Below are 23717 nucleotides of genomic sequence, written 5' to 3'. Positions count from 1 at the left end.
CTGACTTCTTTTCTCATAATTGTGTGATGCAAACTTGCAATTCTGACTTTTTTTTCTCATAATTGTGAGATATAAACTTGCAATTGTGAGACATAAAGTCACAATTCTGAGGAATAAAGTCAGAGCCACGAGATATAAACTCACAATTCTGACTTTTTCACAATTGCGAGTTATAAAGTCAGAATTGTGATATATAAACTCACAATTCTGAGAACATATCAGTGCCCCCCCCCCCCCTTCAAAATTGGACTTAGGTGCCATAGAATGGAAAACTGTCTTTACCTTGGCATAGTTGAATAATAAGAGTTCTGGATATGGAAATGACATACTGTGAGCCTCAAACACCATTGTTTCCCCCTTCTTATGTAAATCTCGTGAATAAAAAAGGCCACTGAAAAATAGGCAAATCATACAGTCGGGATCACTAAGAGTTACGCCCCCAAAATTTGCATATATCCGCCCATGTTCGAGGCCAGCCGCCAACCGAACCATCAGAAGTTCTGCAGGTATTGTGAAGAAACAAGCGTGGACAACAGCGAAAATGGCAGATCATGGAAATAAATGTTATGTTCCAGGCTGTGCAGGGGACGTGAAGTGTAGGGATGGGTTGGTATCTGTATTCAGAAAGGCATGGAAAGCAAATAACGCATTCTAATAAAATAACGTGAGCCACTAAAGGGACATGTTAGCTCCTTGCTAGCGGTAGCCTGTTACATTGCAGTACATAAGATTTCACTTACCACATAAACAGAGTAAGGAGAGATGACTGAGGATGATGATGAATGATGTACAGATCCTGAGCACCACTTACAAGCATCTGATCTTGTGAAATGTGTGGTAAGTACTGCCACAGTATAAACAGAGTTCATGCGATCGCGAATCTCGAAAGCGAAAGTAAAAGTAGAAAGCCGTTTCAGTGCCCTGCATATTAATAGTGGCTCCCTGATGCCCGCATTTTATATACAGTATAATTACCCGACGATATATCTTCGAGAGAAAGTATTGAAATATATATTTTCCTCGCTGTATTTCCTTCCTGCTGTATGAGCTAATGAAACACTGTGAAACAGCCAATCAGAGCAGAGCTCAATATTATTATTCATGACCCTTCCAAATAAGCCAATAACAGACCATTTCATTCTAGGGAGGAATCCTAGGGTTGTAAATGCGCATGTAAAACCGTTTCTGGAGAATTTAAGCCACATACCTTCTATGTAGATATCAGAGAACAATTTAAAATATTGTATCAATGCATTCTATGGCACCTTTAACTTGCAATTGCGAGTTTATATCACGCAATTCTGACTTTATAATTCTCACTTTATATCTCACAATTCTGAGAATTGCAAGAAAAAAAGTCAGAATTGCAAGATATAAACTTGCAATTGCGAGAAAAAAGTCTGAATTGTGAGATTTATCTCGCAATTGTGACTTTATAAATCGTAATTCTGACTTTGTAACTCGCAATTGTGAGTTTATATCTTGCAATTCTGTGAAAAAAGTCAGAATTGTGAAATAAAAAGTCGCAGTAACCTTTTTTTATTTTTTTATTCAGTGGCGGAAACAGGCTTCCATAAATCTTCAATCAAAACAGTGTACAGCAATAATCACACTTAAGCACACACACACACACACACACACACACATATATATACACTGTATACAAAAAAGGATACATTTCTGATAATCGACTGCAAGCTCGTACATTTCTTTAGTAATTTTGGAAAGGATGTTTTCTCATCTGAATCTTAACATATTGAACAGACTCTGTAAAGGCTCATTTTTATTTGCGTCTTATTAATATGCTACTCTGACTATAAATCTGTAAAGTCAAGAGATTCCTCAAAAGTGTGTAACCCATGAAGAATCTTTGAGGTTTTGCGGTTTGTGGTCGAGTTTACTCTTGCCAAGCAGGAGTTCTGGGTCTGATATCCAGTCAATGCATGTAACTGCCTCAATTATACATGAGGCTATTAAGTCCATGTCTCCTGAATGTCCCCTTAGGGATCAATGAAGTGCATCTATCTGTCTCTGAAGAGAGGTATTGAGTCTGTGCTGGCCACAACTGTCTGTTTTCATTGATTTTCAAGGTTTAAGTGTCACTTTTCAATGAAAATACAAGACTGTGGCTGTGGTTGGTGGAAGAAATCAGTGGTGTTTGCTGAAGACAAGGTCACTTGTCCCTCACTGTTTGTGTATGAATGATACTTTAAATTGTGTTTAATTTGAGAATTACTCAAAAACTGTATGTTGTGGGTTTTTTTTTTTTTGCTATTTTGAATGAAAATCTGTCTTGTCTTTGTTTCAGATTAACAGAAAATATGCGACGACTTAGTAAGTCTCTTTTTGTTGTTGTACTAAAATGTTTCTGTGGTTTTGTTGGTATTGAGGCATTAATATACACTTTATGGATTCACAAACATTTTTCAGCTGTACATAGTTATCTTTTTATTTTTATTTATTACTAGAACGGGGTGCCAGACCGGTGACAAATTTCTTACGGAATCTTTCCGCCTTATCCAACTGGCACTCAGTATATACATCAGTGATTGCCTTCATTGTGAGTTTTCCATCCATAACTTTTCCATATATAGACTGTACATATTGCACATCCATCTCTTTTAGACACATATATGTTGGTTATGTAATTTATTTGACACATAATTGCTCCTGAAATTTTTACCACTAAATTACACTAAGCAATGTACAATATGTTGTGTTTTTGTCCTCTGTCACAGATTTATATGAATGCAGCATGGCATGGGTGGGCTATACCTTTGTTCCTATTCTTAGCCATTCTGAGGTTGTCCTTGAACTACCTCATAGCCAGGTAAGACAATGATTCCTTTCTTACTAGTATGTTATTGAAACTGTTAAATGTAAAATGTTACCTATATTTACAAATTTCAGTTTGTTAAAGGAGCACTCCACTTTTTTTGGAAATAGGCTCATTTTACAACTCCCCTAGAGTTGAACAGTTGAGCTTGACCTTTTTTGAATCCATTCAGCCGATCTCTGTGTCTGGTGGTAGCACTTTTAGCTTAGCTTAGCATAGATCATTGAATCGGATTAGACCATTAGCATTTGGTCATCAAAAATGACCAAAGAGTTTTGATAATTTTCCTGTTTAAAGCTTGACTCTTCTGTAGTTATATCGTGTACTAAGACTGACGGAAAATGAAAAGTTGCGATTTTCTAGGCCGATATGGCTAAGAACTATACTCTCATATACTCTACTATACTCCATATTGACAGAAATTTCCAGTAGTAAGAATGAATACACTACCACAAGAATGTTAGCATATTTGATAAAACATTATGTCCACTCAGGCAGTCATTATCATTGTACATAAACAGTATTTATTAATGTCATGCCTGTATATTTTCACAGAATAAACATACTTTAAAAAATATATATATATAGAAACATATATGTAACACAAACAAACTGATTTAATACTGTTGTTTTTTTCTTTAGAGGATGGAGAATTCAGTGGAGTATTGTGCCTGAAGTTTCTGATCCTGTGGTAGGAATGTTTTTCCAGGGTAATATTTGTCAGGGACTTTTTTATGTTGTGCATATTTCATTTTTTCCTTCTTCCAGGAACCTGCAAAAGAAGATCTAACTGTGTCTGAAAAGTTTCAATTAGTTCTTGATGTTGCACAAAAAGCACAGGTAAATTTACAGTTGAATGCTTATATATTTTCAGACTTTTATTTTAATAAAAATCTGTCCATTACATTTACACTATTTGGCGAGAATTTGGACACACTTTACTGTTTCTCCTGATGTTGAAATCTTTTTGTTCTAAAGCCTTTTGCTATAATGTATGCATTTCATTACAAAACTAAAATTTTAGTTTAATTGATTTTTCTTGGCCTGACAGTGAAGGATAACAGCCAACCCAGGATGCACCTCATAAAGTTATTTGAGAGAATACAAAAAATACACATTACATTTGTTGTTTTATATTTTTTGGTCACTGCTTAAAGGGTTAGTTCACCCAAAAATGAAAATTAACCTGTTATTTACTCACCCTCAAGCCATCATAAGTGTATATGACTTTCTTCTTTCAGACAAATCCAAGTTATATTCAAAATTGTCCTGGCTCTTCTAAGCTCTATTATTGCAGTCAGTGGGTGTTTCTGTCCAAAACACATCAAATAAAGTGCACGCATCCATAATAAAACATGCCTCACACAGCTCCGGGGTGTGAATATAGGCCTCCTGTAGTGAATCCATGCATTTTTGTAAGAAAAATAGGTCACACTTTATATTAGGTGGCCTTAACTACTATGTACTTGCATCAAAAAATAAGTACAATGTACTTATTGTGGTCATACTGTATTGCAAAACACTTTTGCTGCTATTAAGGTGGGATACGGGTAAGGTTAGGGGCAGGTTTGGTGGTATGGGTCAGTTTAAGGGTGGGTTAAGGTATAAGGGATGGGTCAACAATGTAATTATAATTGTAATTACAGATGTAATTACATATATGTATTTTTTTAAATATTAGTACAATGTAAAAGCATGTATGTACACAATAAGTGTATTGTATCAAATGATTAATTTAAATGTAAGTACATATTAGTTAAGGCCACCTAATATAAAGTGGGAACGAAAAATCATATACACCTAGGATGCTTCGAGGGTGAGTAAAACACAGGCTAATTTTATTTTTTTTGGTGAACTAACCCTTTAACTCACATGCTTCCATTAATATCATTTAATAGTTTTTGAGGACTTTTATTTTTAATGTATAATCTGAAATGTAGTCATAATAAATAACTGCTCATTTTTTAATGTCTGTTGTGATTTGAAATTTTATGGACACATTTCTCAAATTTCGCTTTGCATATTGTTCTTTTAAACCAGCATGTAACAAATTAATGTTTCTACAGAATCTTTTTGGTAAGATGGCAGATGTTTTGGAGAAAATCAAAAAGTAAGTAGCTCTTTCATGTTTCAAGCGCAAATGTAACATAACGTAATGTAATTCAAACGCAAAACTACAGATGGAAATAATATGAGCAAATTTTCTCAGGAGGGTGCAAAAAGTTTTGTGGGAGCATTGACATATAAGGGCTCTGTACCTTACATGATGACCTAAAGTAAACTAATGAATGTTTCTCCATGTTTGTATGTGGTTTGGGTGGATGTCTGTGTGCGTATGTGTACATCAGTTTGTTCATGTGGGTTCAGCCTGAGATCACTCAGAAATTGTACATCGCTCTGTGGGTGGCCTTCATCTCCTCCTGCGTCCTGCCCTACAAGCTGATGGGCTTCATGATCGGTGAGAATCATTACCTATAACTCCTCACATGTATTTAAACACCCCATATGCACTAATAACAGTCACGCACTGGGTTGTTCATTTGTGTGCTTTCAGTCATTTTAACACTGAAGGAGTTATACAGATCACATAATGGTGCAAACATGCTAACATCTGAACGTAGTTCAAAAGCAATAGACAGTTAGCAACAAGGAAAACTATAGTTCTGTTTTTTTAAGTTGATGCTTTTATTCAGCATGCATGCTTTTTTTAATCAAAAGTGACAGATAGCACAACTGTTTTTAACATTGATAATAATAAATGGATCATGTGACACTGAAGACTGGAGTAATGGCTGCTGAAAATTCAGCTTTGCCATCACAAGAATAAATTACATTTGAAACTGTATTAAAATAGAAAACAGTTATTTTAAATTGTAATAATATTTCACAATATTACTGTTTTTACTGTATTTTTGGATCAAATAAATTCAGCCTTGGTGAGCATGAGAAACATCTTTCAAAAACAAAAAATGACCAACCTTAAACTTTTGAACAGTAATTTATAAAATGTATTTTCTCTTTTTCTTTCTTTTTTTTTTTAAAGCAAATTAGAGCATTCTAGGAAATGAACCGTGCTTTCATCATGGTCCATAAAATGAAAGTTAATTTATTAAATATGAAATGCATCTAAAAAGTAGTTTTGTGTTGAAATTCAGCAGTCTAAACTTGTTTTATCATTCTCATGGTGTGTGTCTTTTCTCTGGCAGGGCTTTATGCGGGCATCAAGTTCTTTATTATAGACTTCCTGTTTAAGAGCTGCCCAAAACTCCGAGACAAATACGACACTCCGCACATCATGTGGAACAACCTGCCCACCGACCCTCAGCTGAAAGAACGCAGCAATGCCACTGTGTCACGACGGGTGAGAGAGAAAGAGACAATGCCAGGCTCTAACACCAGCCTCCTGGGTGTTTGCACACTTTAAATGTCATACCTATATGAACCGTTAGTTTCAAAGTGTCAGGCACTGTATATATGTGTGTATGAGAGTGATGGGTGTTGCCTCGTAGGGGAAACATCAGTGTAGGTAGTTGACATGACAGTCACACATAATCTGTTGTCTTTCTCTCTCAGCTGTCTGGGTGTGAGAAGGTAGGGATTTGTGATGTGCCTCTGCCAGCACCTGTGTGTGTGTGTGTGTGTGTGTGTGTGTGTGTGTGAGATGAAACTAGCTGACCTTACTTTCTTTACCTTTGTGTGTTTGGATCTAGATGCACAGTGTGATATGAATTTTGTCTGTGCTCAAATGGATCAAAATGGCAATATAGTCCCAATGGCCCAATTGGGTGAATCTACCAAAGAAATGTCCAGGTTGCATATCACCACAAAATCAAAAGATAAAAATAAACATACATCTATTTTTTTTTTTTTTCAACGATTCAGTTTTTTTTCTAATCTTTTTGTTTCATTACAATTAAGAATATGTCCTTTCCAAATTCACATTATTGTAATACAAAAGGTAATGTACTATACTATAATTTCTCTAATAGGAATAATTATTTATTTTATTTTACATTTACTAAATGATTTTACAAATTCAAAAATGATATAATCTAAATGATTTTTTTGTATTATGGTACTGAGAATGTGTGTTAGGGTTGGGCTTTATTGTTATAAAAATGATGTAACAGTGCAAATATTAATGAATTTAATGTAAAGTCTTTATTTAATTGATACAAAATATAATTTTCTTTGTTATTATGTGGTGAAATATCAGATGGACATTTCTTGACAGATTTTGTGTAATTCACCTTATTATTATATTTACTTTTTTCACATTTTGTTTAAAAAAATCATATTAATGTCATTAATTAACTGATCTGTTGACTATATTTAATATTAATGACTTAATACAATCTAATTTAATTTAATGCGTACTGCTAATGTGGCATTTTGAATCCATTTTTGTGATGGGTATGCTCTGTGTGTGCATAGATAGTGTCATTCATGACAAAAAAAGGATCGCTTTGCTCAAAAAAATGGAGTAGTTTCCACCAGTGCTATTTTAGTATCGAGATACTATTATAGTTTTTATTTTAGTTTTATTTTGTTTTTGTTCATATATATATATAGTAGTGCTGTCAAACGATTAATCGTGATTAATCGCATCCAAAATAAAAGTTTTTGTTTACATAATATGTGTGTACTGTGTATATTTATTATGTATATATAAATACACACACATGCATGTATATATTTAAGAAAAATGTTACAATCATATATTAAATGCATTTAAATATGAAATAATTTATATAAATATAATACTTACATGTATTTATGTGTGCACACACACACACATGTAAATACATGTAAATATTTTTTAAATATATGCTGTATTTGTGTATCCTTATATATACATAATAAATAATACACAGTACACACATATATATTATGTAAACAAAAACTTTTATTTTGGATGCAATTAATCGCGATTAATCGTTTGACAGCACTAATATATAGTTTTTGTAATTTTTTAATTTCAGTTTTAATTATTATTATATTTTATTTTGATTCGTTTTTGTTCATATATATATATATATATATATATATATATATATATATATATATATATATATATATATATAGAGTTTTTTTAGTTTTTGTTTTATTTATTTTTGTTATTATTATTATTATTTTAAGTTTATAAGTTTATTATTAAGTTTGTTGAATCCTGGTTTCCACAGTAGTGCAGTAGTAGATCATTAGAGGTAGAAATAGTTGAATGTTTGGCTTTAGAACACTGAAAGAAAGTAGTTTGTCTGTGTTGAGAGACTGTACAGAGTGAATACTACATTCTCTTAAGTATGAGATCAATGGAGGTTGCTAACATGAACTTTGTCCTTCTTTTAAAACATTACACTGACAAAAAAAAAAAAAAACATCAACTTACCCACATGAATGCTCAAAAATACTAAAAAACTAACTGCATCATGTTGACATCGTCTGGCTGATATCATCAAGGCCACATTAATGGAAACAAAAACTATATTTATCATATTTCATGAACATCCTGTTTCACCTAGAAATACATCACCGATTGGAAATAAAATGGGAATGTTGTTTTATGTTTACTTTAATATTACGGCTGAGAGGGTCAGTTAAGGCAAACTGTTGAAATCCCTCTTTTTTCTGTTTAGATCCAGCCGGTGGTTTCACGAAGTAGTTTAGCCACCATCCCGGCCGGAGTGACCCGAGAAGAAGAGAGTGGCCGTTCACACAGCACAAAGAAAGGAGCATTCCATGAGATCTTCAACCTACCTGAGATTGAGAGACCTCTGCCTGGTGAGACATCTCTTGTCTCATGAGGCCTTGCGTACCGAAAGAAAACAGTGCTTAATGGAAAAACAGACTTAAAGGAACACTCCACTTCTTTTGAAAATAGGCTCATTTTATAACTCCCCAAGAGTTAAACAGTTGAGTTTTACCATTTTTGAATCCATTCAGCCGATCTCCGGGTCTGGCGGTAGCACTTTTAGCTTAGCTTAGCATCGATCATTGAATCGGATTAGACCATTAGCATCTCGCTCAAAAATGACCAAAGAGTTTCGATATTTTTCCTATTTAAAACTCGACTCTTCTGTAGTTACATCGTGTAGTAAGACTGACGGAAAATGAAAAGTTGCGATTTCCCAGCTGGGGACTACTTTCAGGCGCTGCGTAATATGATTGCGCCTGCTGCACCCATGGTACGGCAGCAAAGTTGCTTGATTATTACCCCGGAATGAGAGTATAGTTCCTAGCCATATCGGCCTAGAAAATCACAACTTTACATTTTCCGTCGGTCTTAGTACACGATGTAACTACAGAAGAGTCAAGTTTTAAATAGGAAAAATATCTAAACTCTTTGGTCATTTTTGAGCGAGATGCTAATGGTCTAATCAGATTCAATGATCTATGCTAAGCTACGCTAAAAGTGCTACCGCCAGACCCAGAGATCAGCTGAATGGATTCGAAAATGGTAAAACTCAACTGTTTAACTCTTGGGGAGTTATAAAATGTGCCTATTTTCAAAAACAGTGGAGTGTTCATTTAAGTTGGAAACGCCAAACTGATTTTTAATCACTTTTGTACAAGGGAGTGATTTAACGGTGTCTTCTCTTGCAGTATGTGAGAATGGATGGAGATGCTGTCTTATAAACAGAGATAGGAAGATGCCGACTGACTACATTCGCAATGGGATGCTCTACGTCACTGAGAAGTAAGAAACATTTGCACAGTTGCTGAGCAATGCTAACAACTCTTTTCACTTTCTTTCATGCTATTATGAATAGTTTTGCACATTTTTGTAGATCAACATTTGATGTGCATTAATGCAGTAGCAGTACAATTATAATTGGTTGTCCATCCAACAGCTACCTGTGTTTTGAGAGCTCCAGCTCAAAATCAGGGTCTTCAAAGAAGAACAAAGTCATCAAACTGGTGGACATCACAGATATCCAGAAGGTATGTATAATGCTGCTACTTTCAAAAGCACATACATTTACTAACACTTTAAATTATAAATTTAACAAATTATAGATAAAATCATTTGCCCAATCATTGATTACTAATTTACTCACACATACACACACACACACACACACACACACATAGTGATTACTTCAGACTTTTTCCTAGGCACAAATATATTTGTTCTAGATGTTGGTCACACAGCCACGTGATGTCTAGTGGCCAAGTGTTCTTGTTAAGAAAAGGTTTTTCTTACAGGTTTTATAGTCCTTTGAACACTCACTTATTGGATATGAGCACTATGTCTTTGATACAGCAGTAGGTGGCAGCAGTGCAGCACGGACTGCACACAGACCAGCATGTACCTCACATGAAATATATATATATACACATTTTTGGAGTTTCTAAATCATAATTATGCCTTTATATTTTACATTCTGCATTTGGCAGATGATTTTTTTATACAATAATAATAATTCAATAATTCACATTTCATTAGTTTTTGCTTTCCCTAGGAATTAAACTCATGACCTTGGTGTTGCTAGCGCCATACTCTACTTTTTGTGCTACAGGAAGGCTTGTAATAATTATATACAGCTATAATACAGCTATAAATAGGATTTGCACATATTCATATTGTTTTTGCAAATACAAATTCTCATCCTTTATAGCCGGAATACACTGGATGCCTTTTGTTCCCATTTGCAGTTTGGAGCAACAAAAACTGCAGATTGGCAATGACAAACTGAAAACCAGCCAAAAATCTGGGCAAACGTTGTGTAGCATGTTCCAGCATTAAATGGACAGCTTACCCAAAAATTAAATAATCATTTACTCATCCTCAGGTTGTTCCAAACTTTGAGTGTCTTTCTTCTGTTGAACACAAAAGAAGATATTTTGAAGAATGTTTGTAACCAAACAGTTGACAGTAGCCAATGACTTTCATCCTATGGCATTCAGTGGCCAATGTTGGTTTCCAACATGTTTTAAAACATCTTCTGTTTTCAACAGACGAAAGAAACCACAGGTTTGGAACAACTTGAGGGTGATTAAAAGATGAAAGAACTTTGATGAGAGAACAATGTCAAACGCCAATCTAAATGGCTGGTGTTCCACCATTTCCCACGATTGCGAAGTTGATCCAAATGAGCAAATCTACATTGTATTCATAATACTATTTTTCCCCATGTTACGGCATTTTTTATTACCATAATATTTAATATATCATGTTAAATATGTATTGAAAAAAGTGGTAGCACTTTATTTTAAGGCATTGGTCTCAAACTGAATTCCTGGAGGGCCACAGGTCTGCACAGTTTAGCTCCAACCCTAATCAAACACAGCTGATCCAGCTAATCAAGGTCTTTACGATTACTAGAAACTTCCAAGCAGGTGTTGTTTGGAGCTAAACTCTGCAGAGCTGTGGCCCTCCAGGAATTGAGTTTTAAGGTGTCCTTGTTACACACGTTACATGTACTTACTATTATAATAACAAAAAATGTATGCATAATTACATATGCAAGTAGCCCTAAGCCAAACCCTAATCCTCACCATAACCATATAGTAAGCACATATAGTTAATTAATATTACCCAGTACACTGTAACAAGGACACCTTAAAATAAAGTGTAACCGAAAAAGTTTATGTTACCGTTACAGTTACAATAACTCTTGAATTTCTTTTTTTCCACAGTACAAAGTTTTATCAGTTTTGCCTGGGTCTGGAATGGGTATTTCTGTTGCCACCCCTTCAACACAGAAGGTAGTCAAGTCAAGTCAAATTGATTTGTATAGGACTTTTCACAATACACGTTGTTTCAAAGCAGCTTTCCAAAAAAATCATGATAAGTAAAGTAAAGTCGTGACGTATTGTCAAGTATGGTGACCCATACTCGAAATTGGTGCTCTGTGTTTAACCCATCCAAGTGCACACACACAGCAGTGAGTAGTGAACAAATGCACACACACACACACCGTGAACACACACCCGGAGCAGTGGGCAGCCATGCTGCGGCGCCCGGGGAGCAATTGGGGGTTCGGTGCCTTGCTCAAGGGCACCTCAGTCGTGGTATTGAGGGTGGAGAGAGCGCTGTACATTCACTCCCCCTACAATCCCTGCCGGCCGGGGACTCGAACCCGCAACCTTTCGATTACGAGTCCGACTCTCTAACCATTAGGCCACGACTTCCCCCAATGATGATATTAATGTTTATAATATCTTAAGATCTTCATGCCTTATAGTGGCATTTAGCAGATTAGAGCTGGAAGATAATATAATTTAAGCAGTTGAGATATACTATATAGTATATATCGCACCATGAGTGTAATGTACGTATGCTGATAAAATTAAAGTTAAAATCCATTTTGTGTCTTTTTCTGTCTTGTTGCTTTGATTAATGACTGAGTAAAGTCTGACAGTGAATCGATTCTTCTTGTTTCCACAGCCACTGGTCTTTGGTGCCATGATACACCGAGACGAGGCCTTTGAGACGATCTTTACCCAGTACATGAAGATCATGACCACAACCAACCCTGAGACGTAACTCACCCTTTATCCTTCTGGAGGATATCTCATTTGGAAAAAGACAAGACCAGTGTTTCCTGTCTGGTTAACTGTAATGGACCGTAATTTGGAGGATTGTGGGCATCTGATGTGACTAGCAGGAGATTCAGCGAGCTGACATTCCAGCAGGGACTCTGCATCTCAAAGACTTTTCCAACCTGAGGGATGTGGGCGGCTTCTCGTGATGACCTTTTTGGCTTTTTACAGATGAGCACACTGATCAGTGTACAGACTTATGTTTTGTACTCGTCTCTCAGTGATTCAGATTTCATGTCTGGTTTTATCCTGGAAGATGTTACAGGGAGGTTTGTAAAATGAAGCCGATCACACAGGATGGTCTTTAATACTTTAAACACTGCAAGAAAAATCAGCATTAATCAGTATTTTTGTTCAAAAGAAAATTGACCACAATTTGTTAATTTGTTAGGTAAAAAATCTTAATTTAAGATATATTTCTCTGAAAGTTCAATTACATTTAGCTTTAAACTAAATGTTGATGTTTTATACTGGAAAACAAGACAAAAATACTGATTAATATAAAATGCAATTTTGCAGTAATTGTATTATCAGGTGTGTTCACACTTATAGTGTTTTGCAGCAACAAATTGACAGGAAATGTATTCATTTTTAATCAGAGTTTGAGCAGTTTGAGGCAACATAAAGGTATAGTTCATGTCTTGTGCACTATATTCGATCTTGACCTTCGCCGCTCTCAGATTAAATAAAAAAAACAGTTTTTATTCAGGTCAGTTAGAAACTTTGTGCACTTTGTCATTTTGCAAACTTTCATTGAAAATGAATGTAAATGAACTTTGTCACTGCAAATCACTATCAGTGCAAATGACCTTTAAGACTGATAAACAAAGCCTCGTTTTTCTTTTCTTTTCTTTTTTTAAACATTTGTTTACATTGTTGCTGTGTGCGCAAAACGCACACACAAACTTACTTAAATCTCACCTTTCAGCAAAGTGTGCTTCATGTGTTTTTAGCAGAATATCTTCCCAAATTTAACTTTGGGAAAGTGTAGTTTTAAGCGGTTTAAAATGCCTTTCTTTTAAATTGTAATGTCATGATGTCGTAGCAGTCAGCAGAATCATTCCTCATCTATTGATTCACTTACATTTGAAAACACTAGATATGAAGGGTGTCAAACTCAGAAACGAACATTTGGTTGCACTTTATTTTTCAGTAGTGTACTTGCAGTGTACTGTAACTGTGTACTTAAACAAGAAAGTACTGAAGAGTGTAAGGTAACTACTTGGACTTAATAGGGCTTCAATTTAGGTTTAGGGTTAGTACCTTGTTAGTTATAATAAGTACATAGTACATACATGGAGAACAGCACTGTAAAGTAAAGTGCTACTGAAGATGTTGTATCAAGTATTTCATGTATGTCTGTCTTAAAGATGAACTCTAGTTACTTGTAAACGTTTTGTCCTTTAAACTGTTACTAAACGAAGTTAAATTCAGTACAAAAAAATCTTAGAACATCTTCTATCCGCATAACACGTTCACAAAGCGACTCTGAACCCATCTTGACGACAATCTTTAAGCTCGTTAAAAAAATCTTTAGGGGAATTTCACTGAGAAATACCCAAATCATATTTTACCCCAAAATCAAAAGAATGCATTACTTTTTCATATATACACACCGTATTGACCCAAATATAAGATTATATATTTTTTTCTCGGAAATACATATGAAAAACCGCGGTCGTCTTATATTCGGGGTCTAGACTTTGACATGTCAATAATACACCCACAACAATAGGTGGCGCCAAATACGCGTAAAATGGGTGTGCCATGAAATATGTGAAGTAATTTGTGGTTTATCAAAAAGTGTATATTTTTAAATGTGATTGTTGGTTCATTTGGTTCATAGGCTTATTTACCATATTTTCAAAACAAATATTAAAATAGGAAAAATATGCAATATGAAAATAATTTAAGAAAAAAATGTTTGTTTGTTTTTCTCAGTAAAACATAAGATTTGGCTTTCAAAAAGCCTTTTTCCAAAAGGTACATCTGGAAAAAGGGGGGTCGTCTTATAATCAGAGTCGTCTTATATTCGGGTCAATACGGTATACAGTCATGGCCAAAAATATTGGCACCCTTGCAATTCTGTCGGAAAATGCAACCCTTCTCTCAGAAAATTGTTGCAGTTGCAAATGTTTTGTACTCACATGTTTATTTTTATTTTTTTGTTGTTTTTGCATTGGAACAACACAAAGAAACAGAGAAGAAAAGTCAAATCTGATACAATTCCACACAGAACCCAAAATGCACTGGACAAAATTATTAGTACCCTTAACTTAATATTTGCTAGCACCCCTTTGGAAAAAATAACTGAAATGAAACTGAAATTCCTGTAACCATGAATGGGTTTCTTACACCTCTCTACTGGAATTTTGTTTGACTGTAAGGACTGTGTTCTTTTCTTTGAAGGCCTCATTTCTTTTTCTGTAAACAGTGTCATGATGTTCTTTACCAAAAAGCTCTACTTTTGTCAACTTTTTGACAATTTTTCTCTCAAATCCACAGACAACTCTTTACACTTCGTTCTTTTCTCCATGCTCAGTGTGACACACAACCCAAAGGTTGAGTCCGCTTTTCTCCATTTTAACTGGTTGCCAGTGTGATTACTATATTGCCCACACCTGTTACTTGCCACAGGTGCGTCTAAATACAAATTACAGGAGCATCACTTGCTTGAAAAGCAATTATTTCTTACAATTTTGACAAGGTGCCAATAATTTTGTCCAGTCCATTATTGAGTTCTGTGTGCAATTTTATCAAGTTTGACTTTTCTTCTCTGATTTTTTGTGTTGTTGCAGTGCAAACAAAAACAATAAACACGTGAATACCAAAACATTTGCAACTGCAACAATTTTCTGAGAGAAGCGTTGCGTTTTCTGACAGAATTGCAAGGGTGTCGATATTTTTGGCCATGAATATGTACAGCTCTCTCGGCCACCGTACAATAGCCTGTAATGCTGCGATTTACCATAAGCTCCATCTTGGAATATGAGAAATCTAAATTTATCAATTTTACAATTGAATTCATAGTGGGCCACCCTTTTTTGTTTGTCTACACTAAATGAAAAAGCTTGCACAGATACACTATAACATTAAGAATTTATTTAAATAAGTAGCTGAAAATTAACGTTCAGGGCCACATTTGTATCTAAGACATTCCAAAGATCACCATTTTATGAGAAAATGCTGTTCATACATTGTCTTCCCATACATCTGTTAGTTTACTCACACACATGAGGGACTGTTGAATGTTGCTCAGCTCCCAAAGATGAATCAGTGTATTTTACCAAAGGCCCTTTAGAGCTTTTGGAAGTCTCCCGCATGCTGGCTGTTGTGTTGGATTGCACTAATGAAGCACAGAATGAATCGGGTAACTAATAGTTTTGCCAAATGTTGTTTATTTAGCTGTTCTTTAACATTGTCTGTCTCAAACTGATGTTTACACAGGCTGGGTCTAAATACAGTCCAGACCAGTTTGACCCCTGCTCACCAGCCCAGCCCAGGGGTATGAAAACTGGAATAATATCATTTGTTTTTTTTTCATCTTGTGATTTAGGGTGCAAATGCTTTTAGAAAATGTATCAGCACTAAGACATTAATTACAAATGCATTAATACAGTTCATGAGTGAACATTGCCAGGTCATATTTCATTCAAATGCGAAAGAAAAAAAATCGAAATTATATTTTGTAGATTTCCCAAAATTATTTGTTTAAAAATCTCAATTGTTATCCAGTAAAGATCTTGAATTATCTATACATTATGGTTATATTGTACTGCCTTAAATTTATGCTGATTTTAAATTAAATTTTAGTTTTGTGGACAACTGTTGATGACTAAAATTCGAGTAAAATGTTGTGAGAATATATATGCGAATTATATATATTTTATTGCTGTCGAACGATTAATCGCGATTAATCGCATCCAAAAATAAAAGTTTTTGTTTACATAATATATGTGTGTGTACTGTGTATATTTAATATATATATATATATATATATATATATATATGTATATAAATACAAAAACATGCATGTATATATTTAAGAAAAAATGTTATGTTTATATATTTAATATATTTATGTATAATATAATAATATAAATGTATATATGTAAATATTTTCTAAATATATACTGTATGTGTGTTTTTGTTTATATATACATAATAAATATACACAGTACACACTCATATACCATGTAAACAAAAACTTTTATTTTGGATGCGATTAATCGCGATTAATCGTTTGTCTGCGCTAATATCTTTTTTCTTTTAATTTAGTGGTGGAATATGACACAGACTTGTTCATGAGGTTCACACAAAATATACATTTTAAAAACAACAAAGTTACAGTAAAATGCTGTGTTAGGCTGTTTAACTAAGCATCAAAAGTCACTGTGTTTCTGGAGGTGCTCAACTTGGCACTAGTTGATAAAGTATTCGTTAACTGTGTAAATGTTTGCTATTTTCATAATATTTTTGCTGCAAAATAACACTTACAGAGTTCATCTGACAGATGTGAATTATTGTTATTATTTGTTAACTGTTTTTTTTCTGACTGCCCGAAGACAAATGATTAAAAAGGAATTTATATACAAAAATAGAGTAATGTAAGAAAAGCTCTGTTCTGATTTGAATAGAACAATGTATATTGTTAAATCATAATGTGTTGTACACTTTTTTTAATTTAAGTAAATTAATGAATTATATGTCTGCTGATTTTTTTACTTGTTTACTCCCACGTTTTACTTCAAATTCTTCGATTTATCCTTTGAGACCTTTTGACCATCTGCCACTAGACGGTAACAAGCTTGAAGACACCAGATAGACATGTAGAGAAATACCTGTAAGTCACATAATACGGCTGTATGAAGCAATAAATGCTTTTATTATAGTAGTTTGAAATGGCTCTGTGGCACGTGTAATGCACATAATCACAAATGTTATTTCCAGCAGAGGTTCAAGTGCCTATTAGTATTATCAAGTGCCCAGAGTCCTATTAATGTCCAAAAAGGTTCTCAATGCCTGCGCTATGCATTTATGGAGGAATTTCCATCCAATTTAAAACATTCTGGCTGTCATTCAGTCTGTATCTATTCAAATCTTCACAAGAACCTGGCACAGGCATTTACATCTAGACGGCATTCCAAGATGAAGAGTGAATAACTTATATTATGTTCTCGTTTGTTATTATTGCAATTTTATTGATAGTGAACGCGTGGTAGATTTCCTTTTGGAGAATGACAGTGAAGACTAGTGTGTTAAACTAAAAAAGTCTTTATCAAATTCATAAAAGAGGCTCTTATTGGCTTAATTTTATCTTGCAAGCATTTCAAGCACTTTTATCATTAACAAAGCAGCATCGAGATTGTGAAGACTGAGATTTCTGCAATATAGAACAGAATTCAAGCAGAACTTTCACAGCCACGCACTCGTTGCTTAGACATTTAAAAAAGCATGTCATTAGAAAAGTACTCCTGGCCAGGCTAACCTGGTGTTTAATTGGTTTAACTAGGCAACCGGTTGGTTTATCAGCATGGCCAGCTGATTTCATTTAAACCTGATATATTTTAGCATTTGCCTTAGATGTGTTCGTTTCAATACTTCAGAAGATCCGCTTCGTTACTACTTCAATACAGTTTTCTTTACTCAAGTATATTTTTGTAGACTTTTGCTCTACTATATATAAAGAGAAAATTGATACTGGTATTGTCATGAATGTGCATCGAAGACTGACACGGAAGAGAAGAAATAGTTGAATAAAGTTTTTTTTTTTTCTTTGCGCACAAAATTTATTCTTGTATCTTCATAAAATTAAGGTTGACTATTTTAACGATGTCTTTATTACCTTTCTGGGCCTTAATCGTGGTAGTTCCCTTGCTGTCTCTGCAGGGTCAGAAAGCTCTCGGATTTCATCAAATATATCTTAATTTGTGTTCCGAAGATTAGCGAAGGTCTTACTTTGGAACTTCATGAGGGTGAGTAATTAATGACAGGATTTAAATTTTTGGTTAAACTATCCCTTTAATCTATTTTGACATTTTGTCCTGTCCAGTGCTATGGTTATCACTATGTCATTCATTGCAATTTGGAAAGTGAATCTTGCATGCGGATGTCACTTCTAAAACTTTGTAGTGCGTATGTGGTCAGTGGTCATCTTAGCAGCATGACTAGCAAAACTGCTACACAAATTATTTTGTTATAATCAGTATAAGCAACAAAGCTGTCTACGCTGCACAATGAATCTTATTTACATCGCATCTGCACTTTGTTACAATGAGATGGTTGGCGAGCCTGCAGAGCTCAGCACTACACAAAAACTCCGGAAACAGATTGGCCATTGCGTTCAAAGAAATCAACAGATATTTCTGTGATTAATTAGACTTAGAAGACTTTTTAATTAGCTGTATTTGCTCCAAGTGTTCAAGTGGGCGTGAAAACCACAAGTGTGTATAGAACATTTCATTACCTGATGGGACACACTTAGAGTGTTGTAAAAATGGAAGTGTTTACAGAGCTTTATTTTGATTTTCAATACTTTGCATTTTAAAATAAACTTCTAAATATCTGTTCAGCAGTCTCTATAATAGATGATACAATTTAGTAATTGTGGTGCTTCTAATTAAGTGATAAAAAGCAGTTTCAAATGTTGTACAAAATAAACATACTCATCTTTACAATAAAATGTGTAACACTTTATTTACTACTAAATTGTAGCCTATGCAATATCTAATTATTAATATTTAACTTACACTAGAAAGGTTGCCACTACATCTCACAAGGTCTCAGCAAAAAGTCTTGCTAAACATGATGCATGATGGGATATGTGTAGTGCCAAATACCACACCGAAGTGGTATTCGAGATAGTGTTGGTTAAGGGCACTGTGCTTTGCCGTTTTTAAGACCTAGAACAGTCTGCCGCACTTCCTGTTGCATGCACACACTCTCAAGTGGCCAAGAACGCAAGTGTGGTATTTGGGGCCTGTCCAAATATATTTGTTTTCAGTAGCCCCTCACTGCAGAACAAAGATCCAGGGGGTGGGGTTGGATCCACATCTATAAAGGTGCTTCCCGATGCCATAGAAGAACCTTTTTATCTAAATGGTTCCATAAAGAACCTTTGACATCTGAAGAACCTTTCTGTTTCACAAAAGGTTCTTTGTGGTGAAAGAAGGTTCTTCAGATTATAAAAAGGTAAGAAAGAGATGGTTCTTTAAAGAACCTTTGACTGAATGGTTCTTTGTGGAACCAAAAATGGTTCTTCTATGGCATCGCTTGAAGAACCTTTTTAAGCACCTTTATTTTTACAAGTGTAGGGGGTGGCGATTGGTAGGTTTAGGGGCGGGGATGGGTGGATTTCGGGATCAGGGGGTGGAGACGGGTAGGTTTAAGGGCGGGGATGGGTGGATTTCGGAATCAGGGGGTGGAGACGGGTAGGTTTAGGGGCGGGGATGGGTGGATTTCGGGATCAGGGGGTGGAGACGGGTAGGTTTAAGGGCGGGGATGGGTGGATTTCGGGATCAGGGGGTGGAGACGGGTAGGTTTAGGGGCGGGGATGGGTGGATTTCGGGATCAGGGGGTGGAGACGGGTAGGTTTAAGGGTGGGGATGGGTGGATTTCGGGATCAGGGGGTGGAGACGGGTAGGTTTAGGTACATGTAAGGTGGGAGGAGTTGGATCTAGATCCAACCACGCCCCCTGGATCTTGTGTTCTGCAGTGAGGACCATATCTTTGTTTTCCAAGATCAGAGGGGGCATTTTTAGAATTATATTAAAAGGCCTTTTACTTGGGAAAAAAGAACATTTTGATCATGTTGATTTGAAGGCCTTAGAAATTTGTTTCAAATATGATACAGTACGCTTAAGGGTTAAGTATGTTACCAATACGCTAGTTTAACTTGACTCGAGTCAATTTCCGTAAAAGTATCTTTACTTTTACTTAATTACGACAATTTTTAATTCAATGAAAATTAGTTCTTCCTCGTGGCAGCTTTCAAATTACGTTATCCATTTGGCATGAATCAGTGATATTTTGTGTCAATGGCAATACAGGGCAAAGTTTTTTTGATTCACGAATAAGGTTACCGAACTTCTGTGGAATTTAAGATTTTCAGTGAATAATGACTTGAAAGTTTCAAATGATGATGGAGGCAGAGTATTTTTGGCAAGCGTGGCCTCTGTTGTTTTTGACAGGGTAGTTTGTAAACGGAGAGGAACATGGTGATTCTGTGACGCTTCTGATCCATCATCATCTGATGGAGAGTAGACTAGATGATCAGAGGGTAGAGAGGCGAGGTCGAGGGATATGAGGGGAGAAAAAAGAACGTGACAGAGGGTTTGGGACATCTCTGGAGGCCAATAACGGACGCAGAGATTGATGCTGGGCTGTTGAATGATGTGGCAATCATCATCTATGTGGCAGAGGTGACCCTGCTATTGCATTAGGAGGCCATGCCATAGTCATTTGACAACTTATGAGTCACCCATATTTTACGGACAAATGTTAAAAGTGGCAACAGCGGCACAGGGACATGACCGTAAGCAGTCACTTACTCAAAACCGACTGCTACCTCTGTGTTGGATAGAATATTCATATTAGGAACTTCACAGGAGAGCTGATGCATGACACTTAATAACATCTGATAAGATTCAAATGCTCTGGCAAATATCTAGATAAGAATCATGCTAGTAATTGCATGACCCAACATGGCAATATATGTAAAAAGTGAATTAAGACACCTAAAATAATAAATGTAAATTGTGTTGGGAAAGATACAAATCAGCATTGACTCATTTGTGGTTTGAAAAAGGTAGCCATATCGACAATGCAGCTTAACAGGACAATGCATTTTTTTAAATAAATTATATCATTTGATAGTCTACAAAGTATTTTCATACATAAAACTAATGAGCATTTCAATAATGATGACTAAACTTGGACAGATACATTTACACAAAATAGAATTAATAAAAAAGAAAGTTTGTTGTCCAATGAAGTACAGTTTGTGCAATGAACTTTGTTGTCCCATTTGCTGCTCAACCAACAATTACAAGGAATTCAAGATGGTAAAGAATTATATAAAATGTGAACTGGGGAAAAAAAAAACGACTGAAGAACCTTTGAAGGGCTTACTGAGAGAGACATCTAAAAGGCATCTTACGGACGGTTACAAGAGAGCAGAGAAAAACAATCTACCCTGTGGAGCTGAGAAGAGACTTCTCAGTTCCGGTCATCGGTTATGAAGTTACAAACCTATTTGGTATAAAGAAGGTATATATTCATATATCACGTCATGGATAAAATTGTCTGGGTGATGCAACTGTCCTGAAATTAAGTTTTTTTTTTTTAGGTTTTTAAAAATAAGAAGTTTGACATACATTTTTATTTTTCTTAGAAAAAAAAAGTGTGATGCAACCAACAAAGGCATTTGAACAAACATTATCAAAGAAACGTTTCTGAAGTGCACTCTAAAAAGGCCAGTTGCTTGTCTATATTCCTTTTTCTCTGTCGAGTCTCATTGTACAATTAGGCCTACACATACTTTTCTCTTGATAACTGCAGATATGATGTTGATCTATATCATGCATTCCCTTTACAACTCGCTGATACCTAGTACGATGCATCATTGGAGAAATGAACTAGCTAGTCGTAACGGTTCCTTGAATTGTTGTTGCACGTTTGTCATTCGAACTATGTTGCTTTGATAATAAACTGTATGACAGTTTTGGAATAATAACTTTAGCTAATGAATCAGTTTGAGATTGAATTACGGTCGGATTATTGCTGTATATAACTTAATTTGGCATCTGTGTTTGCCACTTTTGATTTCTGTTGCTTTATTTCCAAATGTTTTGGTCAAGTTGGAAAGTTTTTATTTATAAGTTGAGTGCATATGAATGAATTACACCACAAAGAGTTGGGAAACCCTGACGCTTCCAAGCTAGGGGTGTGTAAGTGAGAAAACATGGCAGACACGATGGATGCAGCATCTGCAGTTAACGATTAATTGTGTTGAAATGTATGAAATGTCTTTTTTATTATTATTTAAAATATAATAGCATTGTACAATTACGATTTAAACTATGATTATAACCACAGGTCAAATTCTGTTCCAACCACACAACTTTACAATAATGTTTAAGAATGTTCGTTGAAACTATGGTGTCAGGAAACACAAATCCTTCAACTATGTTGATAACAATGGAGCTTGCAACCATAGTTGGCAGACAATTTTTTGTTTTGGGAAAAATTTTTGGGAAGCTCAGGCCACCCTTTACTAAACGTTAAATTTGACCCTGCCTGGACCACAAAACCAGTCATTTTATTTTTTTTCAAATTGAGATGTATGCATCATCTGAAAGCTGAATAAATAAGCTTTCCATTAATGTATGGTTTGTTAGGCTGGAGCAATATTTGTGAGATACAACTATTTGAATATCTGGAATCTGAGGGTGCAAAAAATCTAAATATTGAAAAAAATCGCCTTAGCAATGCATATGACTAATCAAAAATTAAGTTTTTATATATTTATGGTAGGCAATTTACTAAATATCTTCATGGAACATGATCTTTACTCAATATCCTAATGACTTTTGGCATAAAAGAAAAATCGATCATTTTTACCCATACAATGTATTGTTGGCTATTGCTACAAATATACTCGTGCTACTTATGACTGATTTTGTGGTTCAGGGCCACAAATGTAATTAAACTAAGTTTTTGATTATGTTTTCATGATAACAGTCTCTCTGTTTTTCTTTCTCTCTCTCAGCTTCAGCAGAGTGAACCTTGAGACAGACTGAGTAAATCTCCACACTGATTGGTTCGTCATCTCACTGTCACCTCACTGTCACCTCACGCCTGGTGTTGAAGGTTACTTATGAATAAATGAATCGGATTTTGACATTAGCTCATCCTCCCCATTTCGAGAATTAATTCCACTGTTGGTTTCGCTCTGGGAATAAATCCATTGCTTTCACATTCTTGATGGCGGCTTTAAGCTTACGCTGTCTGCATTGTCAATTGCTAATGAGCTAGCATACTGTTTACTTGTCATGCCTGCTGCACTGCTGCACATGGGGTGACGGCTGCCTGTTTTTAATGATCTTATGTGCCGTACACATCAGAGGCAAGGGACCACTGGGCTTTTATCGACAGATGTTTAAGTCGAAATGGAAACACGAGGCAGGAAGTGTAAAACTAGTGTGTGTTGGATGGATTGTTGTTTTATATTCTCAAACATCCATTTTTCATAGTCAGTTTGACTGTGAGTTATATGTCTGTTGGTTTAAATATGGTATTTGATTTATGTATGATTTTGTGCTCGAGAAAAGGTAGG

General features: G+C 35.2%; 1 protein-coding gene across 4 annotated transcripts in view; it reads left to right on the top strand.

Annotated features, from left to right (window-relative positions):
• Positions 1-14282, top strand: part of gramd4a (GRAM domain containing 4a) — a 65145-nt gene extending 50863 nt beyond the window's left edge. For 2 of the 4 annotated variants that reach the window (XM_079398829.1, XM_079398832.1), the window contains 14 exons: positions 2309-2334; positions 2469-2560; positions 2739-2830; positions 3479-3527; positions 3605-3676; positions 4903-4946; positions 5185-5294; positions 6043-6197; positions 6410-6427; positions 8473-8617; positions 9440-9533; positions 9688-9778; positions 11477-11545; positions 12228-13819. In XM_079398829.1, the coding sequence (XP_079254955.1) occupies positions 2309-2334; positions 2469-2560; positions 2739-2830; positions 3479-3527; positions 3605-3676; positions 4903-4946; positions 5185-5294; positions 6043-6197; positions 6410-6427; positions 8473-8617; positions 9440-9533; positions 9688-9778; positions 11477-11545; positions 12228-12326 (1156 nt within the window). In that variant the 3' untranslated portion in view covers positions 12327-13819. Of the gene's footprint in view, positions 1-2308; positions 2335-2468; positions 2561-2738; positions 2831-3478; positions 3528-3604; positions 3677-4902; positions 4947-5184; positions 5295-6042; positions 6198-6409; positions 6428-8472; positions 8618-9439; positions 9534-9687; positions 9779-11476; positions 11546-12227 lie in introns of all 4 variants that reach the window. The other 2 variants (XM_079398830.1, XM_079398831.1) reach the window with 2 other exon arrangements.
• Positions 14283-23717: the final 9435 nt, after the last annotated feature.

This window comes from Barbus barbus, assembly GCF_936440315.1.
Source record: "Barbus barbus genome assembly, chromosome: 39".
Lineage (NCBI taxonomy): Eukaryota > Metazoa > Chordata > Actinopteri > Cypriniformes > Cyprinidae > Barbus > Barbus barbus.
The sequence above is the reverse complement of the archived record's forward strand: the minus strand, read 5'-3'. Positions and strand labels throughout refer to the sequence as shown.